We start from the raw sequence: 16,159 nt of genomic DNA on the forward strand, positions 1-16,159 counted from the left end.
TCATCCTGCTAGCACATAACACAATTTATTTCAGCACAATAGAAGCAGATTTTAGGTAACTTAAGTGTTTGCTACCAGGTAGCTTTAATCATACTAACACTATCCTGCCTTATTTATCTTTTATTGGTATGCTTGTTTCAGTGTTTCAGTTTCTGAGAGGCTACATTTATAAATATGAAACAATATTAATTAGGTTAAACAACAATTATTCATTTTCAGTGAGTCTACTTTAAAGCTGCTCCCAAACTGACTTATCTTTGTCATACTTCTCTGTTGCTTCCTCACAGCCTAATTTTTACCTGTGTTTTCATTTTTCAGTAACATTTTTGTCAATCACAAACTCTGCTCAAAACAAATGCTCAAGTACAGATCTTTTTTGTCCTGATACTGCTAGGCAAGCCTCAGAGTCCTCAGGAAAAAAAGGAGCCAAGATGCTTGAGTCACTCAAAAATTAAGTAGTTAAGCTGCTACTTTGACTGCTGCCAGTAAGAACACTGAGTTGAACACCCTCCTTATACCACCCTCATTCACTGCTATTTTCCTATGAACATTTGCTATCTCAAGTACCATGCCATATAATCCCTTTGAAAAGTTTTACAAACTTGATCTTAAAATATGGTTTTCTTCATTTTACAAACAATTCGTGACACAGGCTGATCTAATGATTCTAGTTCCCACTGTATTTGTCTCCTGCTTGTATCTAGTTATTCCTATCCTATTCCTGCAGCTTGGAACATCCTGCATCATTCTTCTCCAGGCTTGATTTTCCTAGGGGCTACACTGGAAAATATTTCCTGTCAGCTTTATTCTACTCTGAAACAATACTCTAGTCTCTCCCTCCAAGGCAAGCTTTTTCATCCCCCCTCTTCACTCCCCCTTCAGATTAAACTCAACTTTCTCACTGCCACATGAGATCCCATGATTCCCTTATGCACTGACTGAGGTACCTATGTTTCACATGTAGATAATTAAAATCCAATTAAAAAAAAAAAAAAAAAGCTTTCATGCTTTCTATTTCTCTGATTAGTAACATCTCATTCCTGTTCAGTTATTTTATGGTATTTTGGGGCTTGAAATAAATTCTATGCTATGTTAAAAACCTTTAGGTAGGAAGATTTTTTCACAAATGAGTGCAAAAAAGTGAGTTAAGTGCCCTTCTAGTTTATTGATCTCAGCACAATCTTATCTTGAAAACACTCTTCCTAATAAACTGTTACCCAAGCAGACCTTTTCATCTAATTGCAGTCCTGACCTTCCGTCTTTCATATAAAAATGTGGGTGCATATTTTAAAAATACTAGAAGATCTCACCAGAAATAAAGTAAATTGCATCCTGCACATCATTTGAAATCTGTCACTTATATGAGCAACTACAGTGACTTGAGAAAGCATGTTATGCAACCTGTCACTTAAAAGCCATTTCAACAACAGCATAATGGATAACTAAGCACCTTACAGCTGTTTTGCAGATTGGCACACCTATGAAACCTGGCATGTCTCACACAGACATATAAATGTGATATGGGTTACTATGGCTATGGGACTGGGTTGGTTCTTTCAACAGATCTTTTCAAAACAGGAACTATTGAAAGCTACACCTGTTCCTGTTTGATATGCTATGTACATAACATACCTTGGTTACACGTGTGCTGTATTTTCAGGTCAAAATTTTTCAGATCAAATATCTGCTTATCTCTTTGGCTTTCTGCCATGAGACTGAATACCTTCGACATGGCAGGGAAAATAAATTTGATATGATTACTGCCCCGATGGCAATTATTCAAGCAAAACAGTACCATAAAAATAACCTATAATAATCCATGTTCAATAAAATCTTTCATAATATGTCCATTATTATCTAGAGAAGTATTTTATAGAGGTCTCATATTAGAAATGTCTCCAACCAAGGTGATTCCATAAATAATGCTTGCACATTGGTTTCTAAGGTATCTTGTGTCTGCTTTGTGACGTAAACTGGTTGTTATGGAGACAGTGAAATATCAACCATTCTTTGTGAGACTGTGCAAGATCAATTTTAGACCCCTTACAGCAGTGTCTTTTCTCTGCTCAGCTATAATCAGCCTTCCTTAGCAACAAAAACAGACGTGTAAAAATGATGAAATGGTTTAAAACTGATCTTCGCATAGTACTTTTAACTCCTCAACATACAGAAGCAGATATGTGCATTTGTAATAGATAAATTCCATCCCAAATTCCCAAACTTTGTATGGCCTTTAAAAGAGGCTTGTACTGTTACAAAGGCTGAACAACTTACGAATAAACAGACCATTCCTGTTTCAATCCTTGTTTTTTAAATTTCATAATCCATATCTTTCAGAAGTACTTTGTGCTCCTTAAAGCAGGGAGGGCAAAGATTGGTATCTTTCACCCCAGAGTTTGGTAAAGTACAGAATTTTGTTCAACAGTGTGTTAAAACCTTTTAGAGCTTCATGAAATAGAAGGCAAAGGGTTATGTCTGGGTAGTAGTATGCAAAATTATGTAAGTAAGAAACTTGAATATGGGCTAAGCTACCTGTATATTATTTTTCTCCATTTTTTAATCTATGCTAGCCGACGTGTCTAAGTTTAAAGGTCCCCAGTCAATGATTAAGGTTAAAGAACACATAGGTCAGTCAGGATTTTGCAGTGTGCAAGACTACAACAAGACTGGAAAGAAGGAATTCATCATGGACAAGCACCCCAAAACATACAATATTTGACTGGAAAGTCATAACATTCTTAGGAGCCTCAGTTATTTGTAGATTTGCTGTACTTTCACAGAAACGCTACAGAGAAAAAAATAATGATTATTAGAAATCAGTTTTGTATATTCTTACAGTATATTATTTTTACTGAACAGAGGACAAGATGTAAAGCAGAAACACAGCCATAAGGGAGGGAAGAAAAGATCCCCTCCTAATATGGGGAAGTGGTAACAAAGTATGTGTTGCAATGAATGGAGACAAGTCACACAGGCACACTTGCCTACCTCAGGAGCCATCCAAAAGGGTGTTCCCACTGAGGTGTTTCTACGCAGCCGTGTGCTGGTGAGCTGGGCTGAAACACCTGCAACAAAACAGATCAAAGAAACTTGGCTTCAAATTCCCTGTCATTTCGGTAAGTTTATTGCAAGTCTCTGGAAAACAAAACCCAAACCTGTGAGCACAACTGCAGAATGCCTGGCCAAAGTAGGTGCAAATTATTTGTTTGATTGATTTCAGCTTCTTGTTTGCTTCAGAGTTTCTGAGAGATTTATTTTCTGTGAATGACTCTCAGTTTGAAGAATTTTTATTCAAATTCAAAAATTCAATTGTTACATAAATATCCCAGATTTCTTTCTGCTGTTTTCATAACTATAAATGGAAACTATTAAAACTACAACTTGACTTTAAAACTTCTGTTTCAGAAATGTACTGACCAAACATCACAGGCAGGAAATTTATTCACTAGTGTACTTGCAGAGGCTCCTGTTCAACAAAACACTTATGCACTTGCTTAAATCTTTCCCTAATGAGAAAAGCTCAGAAGCTCAAGCTCATACTGCAGCTTGTACTTAAGGAATTAAGCACATACTTAAAACAAAACATTAGCTTCAGAGCTTTGCTGACTGGGGCTGGACTACTGAAGCACAACTGAAAAAAAAAAACAAAAGAATGAACAAGAGTGCAATCAAACAACGTTAACAAATCAGAATGAGCCTTGACAGCAAATCTTCTGTGCTCTGGTCAACATGTAATTGAATGAGTTCAGTTCAGCAGCATTCAGTAGCAATGAAGTGACACAAAACCAATATTGACTTAGAAATATCTTGTGCTTTAACATTTTTTAAAAACAAAAGTCACAGTGGTTTGTTCTTTTGGCATTACCCAGGGACAAAAATGAGCAGAAGCACATAATACACTTTGATTTCTGTCAATAAATAAAAAAATGAGATTCGTAAGTTAAGTTGCTTGATTTCTGATTCCAACATTCAGTTTTATATTTGTTTTTAATGTCCCAGTGTAATTGCAAGTCTTCAGTGATTTCATGAGTACCGCTGGGAAACAGTTAATGGCTAGGACATACAACAAGCCTCTGTTCATTCCACTATGATCTCTCCTCAGCCAGTTTAATTCATAGCTGCTATCTAGGGATATTCCAAAACAGTGCAGAATACCAAAGAGCTGAGAGAGGGAGAGCACGAGCATAAATGAACGATAAGTTGCAGACATTTTGAGTCAATTTACTGTGACCACCATTTATTCAAATATATTATGCTGTCGACAGCAGTTGAGGGAAGAAATGTGTGTTACCTTGAAAAAACAAGCTGTAAAGTCATGCAGTAAAGAAAAGCCTCAATTAAAGGTATCTGTGTAACCCTCTCTGTGACCTAATATCTGTATGTACAGTCTTGAATATGAAGCAGCTTTTTCAGAATCAAGATTCTGTCTCATTCTCTGGACTGAATGGATAGCATTCACTGAATAGGTCATAATTTAATTTTTTAAACCCCATTGATTTCAATTCTCATTTCTTATTTCATATAGCCAATACTATACTAAATTTAAAATTTTTATTTTCTTTTGACATATTTCCTTCCCCACTCACCAAGCAACAAATCTACTTAACATTCCCACAAAATGGCAGGGGATTATTAGCTCCAGGGATTAACCTAAAAATATCCAAAGCATCCACTGTATTTGGGTACTTAATCTGAGATCTTTTAGTTTTCAGGCACTTCACAAGTCTCAAGTAGAGCTATAATAGATCTCAGCGGCAGATCAAGAACACACAGTTCTTCGGCAAAGCAGGACAAGATGTTTCAAACTGGCTATTGGGAAAATGAGGAACTGAGTTTGATGTAAGTGACCCTACAGCACCACAGAGAAACACAGGCAAAAGCAAGGATAATCTCCAATATGATGTCATTCAACTGTCTCAACTGCGAGTCCTTTCCTTTTCCTTAATTCCTTGCAATTTCATCATATTTGTTTGATTTTCTAGTGATTTGTTTGTGATTGATTTTGTGAGTGATTTGTTTGACTTTCTAGTGCTACTGTCCTAACTTAAAAAGTAGGAGAAAACCCCTGAAACCTAAACGTGGAATCAGAGAGACCCATGAGACACCAGAAAGATTGGGAGTCTCAGTTTACCTGAATGTGCCACTTGGGGTTGCATCACACTGGTATGCCTCTAAGGCCTTTAATTTACCTGATAAAAGTATTTTGCTTTTGGAAGAAAAGCCAACTTTTCCCATAATGGAGTAAAAACACAGATTAGACTGCCAAAATTCCCCTAAATGAGAAGGGATCTTCCTCTCTTCTGTTAGGTCAGGGACTCACTCCAAGTCTTGCTTCAGGTCATATGTTTCTCCTAGTACTATTTTAATTGCTGCTTTTACAATTCAAAAGAATGAAATTTTGTCCCTAGAAGATACTAAGGACTCTTGTATGTGCCAGCCTACTTTAGCATTTTCAATATACATGTGTGCTAAATTTATAATACCATGACATCACCAGTATACAATTTTCTTTCCACTGCATAAATTTAGTATCTTAGGAATTTTAAAAAATATTATTTGCAGATTTTTTTGACATATCATTCTACCCTACTCTTATTTTGTGAACATTTTTCTTAACTTTCATGTACTCCTAAACAAGCATATTATTCACACACTATTTTCAATGGTGATTACCTTATACATTATATGGTTTCATTAATAAATCATATTAATAATAATCTGCTTTTGTTACCTTTAATAAAATTGTCCACTCCTTTACATACATATCTGAGGGACTAAAGCATTTTTTTTTTTCTAAGCGCATGTTCGAAGGAATAAAAATTGAACTGACTTTAAATCTATTGTCAAGTGCCTTTCTATCATTCTCCCCGTGCCTTTCTCCCTCTTGTTTCTTATGATGTATCCAGACCAGCAAGGCTCAAATCTAAGAGCAATAATCACAAATTAAATGGATGTTGGGTTTTGGACCCAAGGGACTATTTTACCTTCTGTTCAGAGGGGAAAAAATATGCTTAAGGCTATCAAAAGCCATTTCAGAAAGAATGCTTCTTTTTCATATGCAAAAGACAGAATATCTAAATTTAAATTAGGAGTACAACTGCCCTGAAACTGACATTTCTTCTGAAATGCAAAAGTGCTTTGTAAACAAAATGCTAGCTTCAGAACTTTTAAAAAATTTAACTAATATTTCAGCTTTTAAAAATTAAAACTCTATTCCTGATCTTTAATTAGAATTTTTATTCTTGCTGTAACCACATTCCTTTTTTCGTTTTTCATTCTTAAAATAATTCTGAGTACTCTTCTGAAAAAGTCTTGCTCTAACATTCTGCCTTCCCAGGGGAAAGTAAACAGATGCCTTGAGCTAAACTGCATGTATCAAGAAAACAAAGGGGAAGTGGTCATTACCAAAGTCAACGAGCTTGACTCCACCTTCTGTTGTCAGGAGAATGTTGTTCCCTTTCACATCGCGATGAATGATCCGGTTATTGTGTAAATGCTGAAGGCCCTATATACCAACAGTAAGAAAAATAAGTTTATCCCCTTATTTAAAAACAATTACCCAGCTATTAGGGAATGTAATGAAGAAAATCTGCACATACTCTACAGAAACAGCTGTCTACCAGATTACATGCTTTTATACAGCCCCTGCTGTAATAGCAGCCCACGGACTATTGTTCACATTACCATGCTTTATCAATAAAAAAATGTATGTATGCAATAAGTGAATTGCACCCTGTGCTGTCATTCCAAGCCCAGTGACCATCCTTACCAAGAGAGCACCATATAAAATGTATGAGATTACAGCTTCATCCAACCTTCGGCCACACTTCAGCAGGCCTTTGACAAGCTCTGTGACAGAACCTCCATTGCACAGCTGGACAGGGGGGAGTTGTGAGGAGGGAAAAAAAGCAAGACAGTCCTCAGTTACTCAATATACTTGTTTAGGCTATAAATACCTATCATGCAAAACTGTACTACAACACAAGTCTGGGAACAACAGAACTCATTGTATTCATGATGTTAATGTAAATCATAGCAACCCAAGTGAGGGGAGTTAAGAGAAAACTGAAAATTACAAAGTGTAATTTATAAAACACAACAAAAAAATAAGAATAATATGAACAAGACTGTATTTCAGTGTTAAAAGAGGATTCATAAAGGCAATTTACATTATTTGAGTATTTTCACAACAATACATGCATTGTCCTTTTGAAAAAATCCTTTGTGCAAAGGCCAGAGAGAAAAGATTGATGTTCTTGATAACTGGGAAGCAACAAATTAGCCATTTAAAACTTTCACTCCATCAATGCTCCTGATGGCAGGCAATATAAAATAGACAGAAGCCATAGCTCTATAGTCAGATTTGATGCCACTTGCTGTCAACAAGAGAGAAACATTCTAATCCAAAAGCAGCTTCCTGCAAGCTTTTTCTACTAATGGGCTCCTAAATAGCAAAAGAGGAAGAGAAAAAGTAAAATTAGAATCTCTGTATGTTCTCATCCACACTTTCAGTTTACTGTCCATACTATCTTAAGCAGGTATTGATATCCATCCTTTCTCTTCTCTCTTTCCTTTGATTACTTAGATAGTCGCAATTGCTTGACCAAAAAAGAATAAAAGAGAGGAGAATTGACTGCCTTTCTTTCACTGAATTTTCTCCTCTATGCTGGTTTTTGTGGCCACCACCTTACCACCGTTTCTGCCAGAGGATCACACGGTTTTCAACACAAGTTCACTTAATATTATCAGCTTAAGATACCACAGTATAAATCAGGAGAATAGTATGAAGTTACACAGACTTTCAAACAGCTTTTATGAAAAACTGTGTCTCAGTCCAACCACTGATTTCTGTTATATGCTAATACTTCCCTTAAGTTATTACTAACTTCCCCTCGCATCAGAAAAATTTCAGTAGACTAGAAGTTTGAGTTCATGGAAAAGGACCTTGAAGCAAAATTTCATCACTTAAAATAGTGATAAATTCTGTAGAAATTTTGACTTTATTCTTTAATTTGTTAGTAGAGAACATTTTTCTTATCATTCATAAATTTGTGGGAGTATTCAGGTCAATATCAACCATCAAATGTATTTACATGAAACCATGTTTTTCTTCCTATGGTTAACCATTTGCTGACAAGTCATTAAGCTAAAGTTTTCTTTGCATTGCTTTCATTTCATTAAATGTTCTTTTATACAGACTACACTAAATTTATCTCTAGCCCACAAATAAAATATATAAAAGTATACCAAACTTAAAAAAAACCTCCCAAGCTGATTGCAACTGAAAAATAATACAGACTGACAGCTGTGTGGCAGGATTTGGTAAATGAATGCCTGACTCAGAAATATATAACACAAACACTACTGCAGCCGTCTGTGACACTATTCTTGAAACTCAGCAAAGACCTTGAACAAAATGAATTTGGAAACTTCATTACCACTTTATACCTAATGATAATACTTTAACAGGTGGAGAGATGCACATTTACATGAAAAAGCAGAGAAGTTTGCCTTCCATTGTCCAAGACTTGCATCATCATAAAAATACTTAAGGTGTCCACTTTTGCCACCCTTCCTCATCACAAGCATTTATCAAAGTAAGGCGCCGCTTGTAGTGAGTAAACATGGAAAAACTGTGCCTAAAGGAAAAAATATCCACCTTTTCATTACAAATTTTGGAAGCCATACATCAAAAGAATGCATTTCATCAAAGACTCAAGGATCAAAGTCTGAATACTTTGTATATTCCCTTTTATTAAAAATGTGTCATTAATTTATAATATCACAAGTCACTGCTATGCTGTAAATTCCAAGGCAAGGAATAGTTTGGGTTGTCCATTAAATTTTTCCATATAAGCAAAACACTTTTTTATAATGTCAAACTTCTTCCAAACTTTGGATTATGTGAACCAAAAGTCATCTGAAATGCACAGGTGCAATACTTAATTGATAAAGTTTACACGCACATACAACTTTCTCAAATTCTACATTCAGTTTTATTTCAGAGTATACGATGATCTTGCTGTATAAAATTCATTGGTACTTGATGGATCTTTAGAGACAAGACTCTTTCATTAAAAACAGAAGAAACCAAGCCCAAACTCAACACAAAGCCAGCATGCATGCAAAAAAAAACAAAACAAAACAAAACAACAAATCAAAAATACTCACGTTTTACTCACTTTTCAATAGTTAATGAAATTCAAGAGGAAACACATTCAAAAATTTTCATTCAAGCTACATACTGCTCCAATACATAGAAGTTAGATGTTCAGTTGGGATTCCTCAACTTGTAGTGGAAATAAAGATTCCCTATTCTGATTCTAGTCATTCAAGAACAGGGAATGGAATTTTTTTGAATAACCAGTAATTAAAAGGTGAGTCTAGATTTTACCAGTCTAGTTATGAAAGAAAGAAATGCTCGAATGGTTTGTTACTGCTCATCAGAGCAGTAACCACCTGTGCAGAGTTCTGCATCAATTAAGCCTAGAAAGAAATTCTCATTTTACAACCACGTTTGGCAGTCACTTAATTGGAAATAAGACCACCAAAATACATTTGACATTGTAAGAGTGCTGACTGCCACAGAAGAAGAAGAGTTAATAGACATTTCTGTTGCTAGGTTTGCAACAACAACCAGCCCTGGTTTAAAATTACCATAAAACAGATTTTCCCATCAAACTTACTCTGTTCAATTTTGCAGTAGGCAGCTTATTTGTTACCTACCCTCCATGTCACTACCTCATTATCTTTTGCATTCCTCTCAAATGCCTGAGCTACCCAAAAGTTTAGATAAATGTCTTATCTAATGTTTCCTCTAACAGGAAAAAAAGTTGTTATTATTTTGGACGCAGAATGTAGCAATTCAAACAGAAATTAAATGCAAGACCATTCCCTATTAAACAAATTCTGAAGTTTGAATGTAATTTTCAACAATAGGCTGTGACACATCCTCTATCAGAAAATCACCAAAGTCTGTGACACTTTTACCAATAACAAACAAAAATTCAATCATTTTTGCTAAGGTAAGATGTAATATTGTCAAAATGTTTTTACCTCAAGTACTAGCCAGAGCTGTCCTCCCACATATTGATCTGCTTTGTAAAACATCCCATAAAATCTAACAACATTAGGATGGTTGGGAAGAAACTGCAAAATATTATATTCAGCTTCAATTTCTTCATCTACATCCTAAATAAAAAACACAAACATACAGAACATATAAGGACAGTGACTCCAAATAAAGCAAGAACAAACTCTCATGGATAAAAATAATTGCTTTTTTCTTAGTTTCTATTTTTAAATAGTTTTACTTTAATGCAGCTGAAAGTACACTATACTGGACATTTAATGCATATAGAATTGTGCCACTTGTGCTCTTCTTACATACAAAAAAGTGAAGCCTGTGTAAATCAAGCAGTTTTTCTTGAAGAATTCTTCCAGTACATAATATACTTAACAAGAAAACTAAAAATTATACTGAACTCTGCTCAGTTGTCTAAGTAAGGAATTCACACATGTGTAACTGTTAACCTGTTTTAAGTCATGCATGTTTTTAACATGTGAGGTAAATGTAAATACACGAACCTTTGATTTATTCTTTTCCTATGGTCATCAGAGAGGACTAAACAGAGAACAATTTCACTAAGCCTCAAAGGGGCCATCAATAAAACCAAATACATTCTTATGACAAAAAATATACAGCAGAAACAATGAAAGAGAGACAAAACAACCACCCATGAAATAAGAAAAGGTCACTAGGTATTTGTTAATTAAAGAATTCTGTGACAATTACGAAAGAGTGTTTATACCAGCACACAGGTCACAGAACAGTGCTTAAGTGCTGAAACTTTCCTTATTTCTGCACAGACTATTAGAAAATTTAAGCCTATGCCTTCCTCAGATCCACACAAGAGAAAACCATGATGAACTTCAGTAGTGGTTGATGACAGAAACAAAACATTTTTTAGTAAATATTTTAGCCCAGCTGTCATGATCAAACTCCAGCTTGATCCAACCTGAACAGCTGCCAGTTAAATTTTCCATTGAAAACTAGGGCTGTGCTTCTCATGGGAAGCTAGGCATTTAATACCCACTAAAACCAGAGCTGGCACAGAAGCACCTCTGAGGATCTGGGATGTGCTCTTCTCTTTTATCTTAATTATTGCCTCACACTATTATCTGCTTATAAAAGGTAACTCTGAAATATCCTATAATTCACAGTATTTCTATGATGGAAAAAGTAATTATTTAAGGGAATACACAGAATAAAAAAAGAACACTAAAGTTAACAGCATCTTGTATTTTCTGTGCTATAGTGGGCCCTATGAGGAATGCTTCTGTGCCTTCTCATAATTTGCATTCTCCAAGCAAAGATAACTAAATTTTGTACAGAAGAATTACACAGACCTAAAGCAGAAACTAGGCAAATGCTGTCCTCAAATAAGATAATGAAATTCTAAGTTGTCATTCAGTTGCTGGTACTAAACTCCTGCAAATACATTCTGTAAAATTGTTCCCTCCTGGATGTTCTCAATATCTTACACATTTGACTTATTATTTCAACTCTAAGAATTATTTTAAATTAACATTGAAGTTACAGTGTAACTTTTTTTACTTACACTGACAGGATCCAGAATCTTTACTGCTGCCAAGCTTCCATCTTTCTTATTAGCAACCTTATAGACTTTACCATAAGTGCCTTTCCCAATAGTCTCTATAATTTCCCAGGTGTCTGAGGGATCAGCTAATGATTCCAGTCCAATCATACTGGAATTATATTGAAACAATCCATACAATGGCCTCCTGGAAAACAAAGCAGACATACATACAGCGGGAAGCCCTAAGTAACTCAGTACTAGAGAAGGCATCTTACAATAAAGAAATCCAATATTTTCCTAATTTAAGAAGAAATACAGTTAGAATCACAAATGAAAAACAGACAGAAATATATGAACACTCAATGGAAAGAAAATACTGGAGAACACTTCTCTTTCCTTAGTTTAGTGTATTATTTGCTCCAAACATTGCCCCATATGTAGCACCATTCTAAACACATTTTAAAAAGTTCTGACAAAATCCACCCTTCGTTCTACTGTACACTCTTTTAATGGACATTTTACACAACTGAATTAACACAGCTCATGGAACGAGGTCCTATTTCTGGTTTTAAAAAGCTGTGTCAGGGTTTTTCCATAAATTTGTGTAATGCTCCCTGGAGATTGTCAGACGAGCATTCAGTAGGTATAGCCTCATTATATCTGATATATATACACAACAGGCCTACATACAGCCAACAAAAGTTAAAACTGGGTTAGCTTGTACCATAAAATACAAGCCAGCTTGAAAATGGGCAACAGGTACATCACTGGGGTGAACTATCAGTGTTGAGATGTTTCTCAACAATTGTACTTGTGTCTCTTGCTGTAATGCCAGTCAGAGTGCATTGGGGTCTGTTACACTGGCTGAACACATCCAGAAGATTTTCAGGTCAGGGGAACTTGTTTCCTCAGACACTCCTGAGTGGATCCTGCAGCAAAAGGACCACTGCAGCCTATGCAAAGTGCTCCTTCCCACCCCAGAATTACATATGTGCTACGTTCTGGTGATTAGGAAAGTGACAATTCCATTTTGGGATTTCATGTAAAGTAGTGAGAAGATGCATCTTGTCCCTGAACTGGAATTATAGTAAAGAAAGATGAAATTTAAGATGGTATTCACTTAGCCTTCCTATATTAATCATTATTAGGGAAGCTCACTGGTTGATGGTTTCTCTGAGAAAGAAAATCTTTTGCCCATTTGGTGGCTGTCAGTAGGAATATTGGCTATCTGTATGCCTAACCAGGAGATGTAAAATCCAAGTGTGTCTGATCTTAAGAGTGTGACTCTTAAGACAAAGGCAACTGAAGACAACACCATCACTGACTGCAAAAGTTCCCAATTTTTGGAGATGGATCAACAAGCACCTCAAACTTTAAGGTTTGAGCCATTTATTTCTAAGTACACCTGATATTTGCAGATCTTCCTGAAATAATTTTAAAAACTTGCTGTCCTACCTCTTTGCCATTTTCTAGCATCAGTGACAACCATATAAAACCTCTATTTCCCTCCTTGATAAACCTGTATTTACAGCAAATCTGGTGCCAAATAATGTACGAAATTGCTTTGGTCTCTTCATCAAAAGAAGACAAAAAAAAAAAAAAAAAAAAAGAAAAAAAAAAGGGGGAGTGAGTTATAAAAAAATGAAAGCTAGAGTCAATATCACTTATCTGCTATAATAATGTAAGTTATTAGGACAGTTCCTTAGTATTTGATCCAATACAGCATGCTGCAAATAGAACAGTATTCTGAACACATAAACTAAGTACATCAAAAGAGAAGCAGGTGAGGTGAAATCAGTGCAGGTTCTCTGAAATCAGTGAACAGACAGTACTACATGCCCTGAAACAGCAGCTACAGACACGTCGCTCCTGATAAGCCAAGCAAGAACAAGGTTTGCTTGCAGGGTGGGTGTGGTGGAGAATACAAACATGGCAACAGTTGCACCTCACAAAAACACCCCAAAGCAACAACATACTGAACACATGGGTCTAATGCTTTAAGTGAAATGCTAAAGGCATTCATGTGCAAAGAAAGAGGAGAACAGACTGGAAATAACTTTGATACAATCATACAAGGAAAACAAGGACAGACTGATATTTAGTTCTCTGTCACTATAACAAGTACCCTATCACACAGATTTGCCAGAAAATTATGCATGGCACTCTTTGTACCAACATAATATTATGATGTATCCCTCTAAGCAATTGTGAATGAATAAATTTTTCCTTTAAAAAAACCCAAAAAACCCTAATGCCATAGCCTGCTCTTGTTCTGAAAACTATAACCCTAAAAATTGTATATCCAAATTTTAAAAACACATTAACATTTCTTTGTACCAGAAGACAAGGTAGGCAAAATAAAACCTAATGCAAAACTTTTACAGATGGAGTCATGATGGAGGACAGAAGAAAAATCTTAAAGAGCATTTTTGTGCATAGTGATAACATGGCAGCATTTACAGATGGCATATTTATGTATTACATGGAATCAGAGATGAGAAATAAGAATCATAAACCTCTTCTGTTTAAACCAAAGCAAGCTCTTCCTGAACTCAAGTAATACCTATCTAAATAAGGTTATACACCTGTCATCAGTAAAAATGCCTTTTGCATCTATCATCATTGCACTCCTACATTAGAATACATTATTTTACAGTACAAATAGTATCTGCTATTATCTTCAATTATGTAAAATCTGGATTTAAAAAGCCTGAAACCACCACAAAATGTAAATATTATGGTGCCTGCCTGAAGTTGTAAAGTAAGTTTTGTTTTTTCTATTTCCTGACTTGTTAAGCTTCAGGAAATAAAACATCATTGCTTTAACAAAGGCTCCCATTCACTTATTATTTTCATTTATTTTATATATTTTTTATTTTCACCATTAACATAAAGTTATGCATGAACACAACCACTTCTGTAACAGCCACACATTCAGAAGATCTTAACACTAAAATACTGCAGCTGAATTTTATTTAGGAAGAAAATTCTCCTTTTACTCCCCTCACAGCAGGCCTCATACATCTCTGAGCTTTGAAATGATGTAGTGGCTTCTAGGTGTAAATAACTTACCAGTACCCTCCAAAAAAGAAGCCTCAACATATTAGAGACCTACCAATTACAAGTATTTCTGCCACCAGCTGGAGAAAACTTCTCAGTGGTTAAATTCATTCCCAGTAGGCAAGTAAAACAGCCCACATCAGATGCTGAAAAATTGCACTTTGGCAATTAACTCTACTGGAAAGGGAACATATTACACAAGCTATTTGGGACTGCACATGTTTAAGCAATTTGAGGCATGACTACATGCCATCAGCAACCCCCTAGCACTCTACCCTATTCTGCATACTTGGGAAAAGACAGAAAGAAAGCACAAGGATAACCTGATGGAGTCTACTCAAGCTGCTCTGAGGCTGGAATAGGGACAAATAGCATGATTTTTTTTTTTTTTTAAGCAGAGATAACTTAAATCTTTAAAAAGTTGACCAACCAAGACAAACAATAGGATAACACAGGCTGTTAATAGGCTTCAGCCACTGACACTTTCTTTTATCCATGAAAAGAGATATTCCCCATCAAAGTAAATTTCATGATTCTCTCATAACACCTTTTATTTTGCAAACCTGACTTCTATTTTGTAAACCTTTACCACCAGAACAAATTAAATCAGACCAGGCATGACAGACTAACTTAAGTGGCAGTCAGACAAATGTGCAAGCAACATTTTCTACTTTTAAAGAAGATATTTCTCTCTAAGATGAACATTAGAATCAATGACTGCATATTACTATCCCTTAACAGCATCCCCATGATAAACAGACTACACGTATTATGTGTATCATATAAGATGTAAGACATCAGAAAAGAAGTATAGGTTACAGACAGTGCACAAATTAATTTTCCATCTGTGAACCACAGCCTTTCAACTGTATTCCATGGCTTTACACAGCCTCAGAAAAGCCATCTGGAGAAATACATGGTGTCCCAGAAGTTCCACTGGGATATTCACCTAGGTTGTGAAAATTAAACAAAAAAATCCAAACTCTGTATAGAACATACAGATTTTGTTAAAGAAATAATTACATCTGGAATAAAATCAGCAACTTTTCTTCACAAATTTAATATCATAGCCCTCTTTCTCAAAAATTACAAGAAAAAAAGATAGAGAAATAACTTTATAATTATTGTTCTATTTTCACTACCACCCTACTAAACTCCTACACAAAAGTGATTCCCTTCTGCATACCAAAAAGCATCCTCTACTAGCTTACAGCAAGATGCATCACCCATAGAGGTTTTAGAATTAATAAGAGTCTCACTTCAGCCTGGTGCTTTCTAACAATCATTATATACAGTACTGCACAGTTTTGAGTTCTCTTATAGCTGGTAGGGACATGATAGCAATACCAGCCAATACTAGTGAAAACAGTAAAAATACTGCTTCCATACAAATAATTCATGGACAGGGCTTTTTTTGCAATGTTCCATTTGTCTTAGCCCTCCTCCCTTGTGAAACAGTTGGCTTATGTACTTCTGGCATTTACAAACATTGTAGAAGA

General features: G+C 35.4%; 1 protein-coding gene across 1 annotated transcript in view; it reads right to left on the reverse strand.

Annotated features, from left to right (window-relative positions):
- MYO3B (myosin IIIB) overlaps positions 1 to 13,066 on the reverse strand; it is a 171,492-nt gene extending 158,426 nt beyond the window's left edge. The window contains exons 1-6 of the mRNA XM_062498577.1: positions 13,056 to 13,066; positions 11,622 to 11,805; positions 10,057 to 10,191; positions 6,770 to 6,874; positions 6,406 to 6,505; positions 2,989 to 3,065 (exon numbers count right to left, since the gene is read on the reverse strand). Of these exons, the coding sequence (XP_062354561.1) occupies positions 2,989 to 3,065; positions 6,406 to 6,505; positions 6,770 to 6,874; positions 10,057 to 10,191; positions 11,622 to 11,805; positions 13,056 to 13,066 (612 nt within the window). The remainder of the gene's footprint in view (positions 1 to 2,988; positions 3,066 to 6,405; positions 6,506 to 6,769; positions 6,875 to 10,056; positions 10,192 to 11,621; positions 11,806 to 13,055) is intronic.
- Positions 13,067 to 16,159: the final 3,093 nt, after the last annotated feature.

The sequence above is a fragment of the Cinclus cinclus genome, chromosome 9, assembly GCF_963662255.1.
Source record: "Cinclus cinclus chromosome 9, bCinCin1.1, whole genome shotgun sequence".
In the NCBI taxonomy this organism is placed as follows: domain Eukaryota; kingdom Metazoa; phylum Chordata; class Aves; order Passeriformes; family Cinclidae; genus Cinclus; species Cinclus cinclus.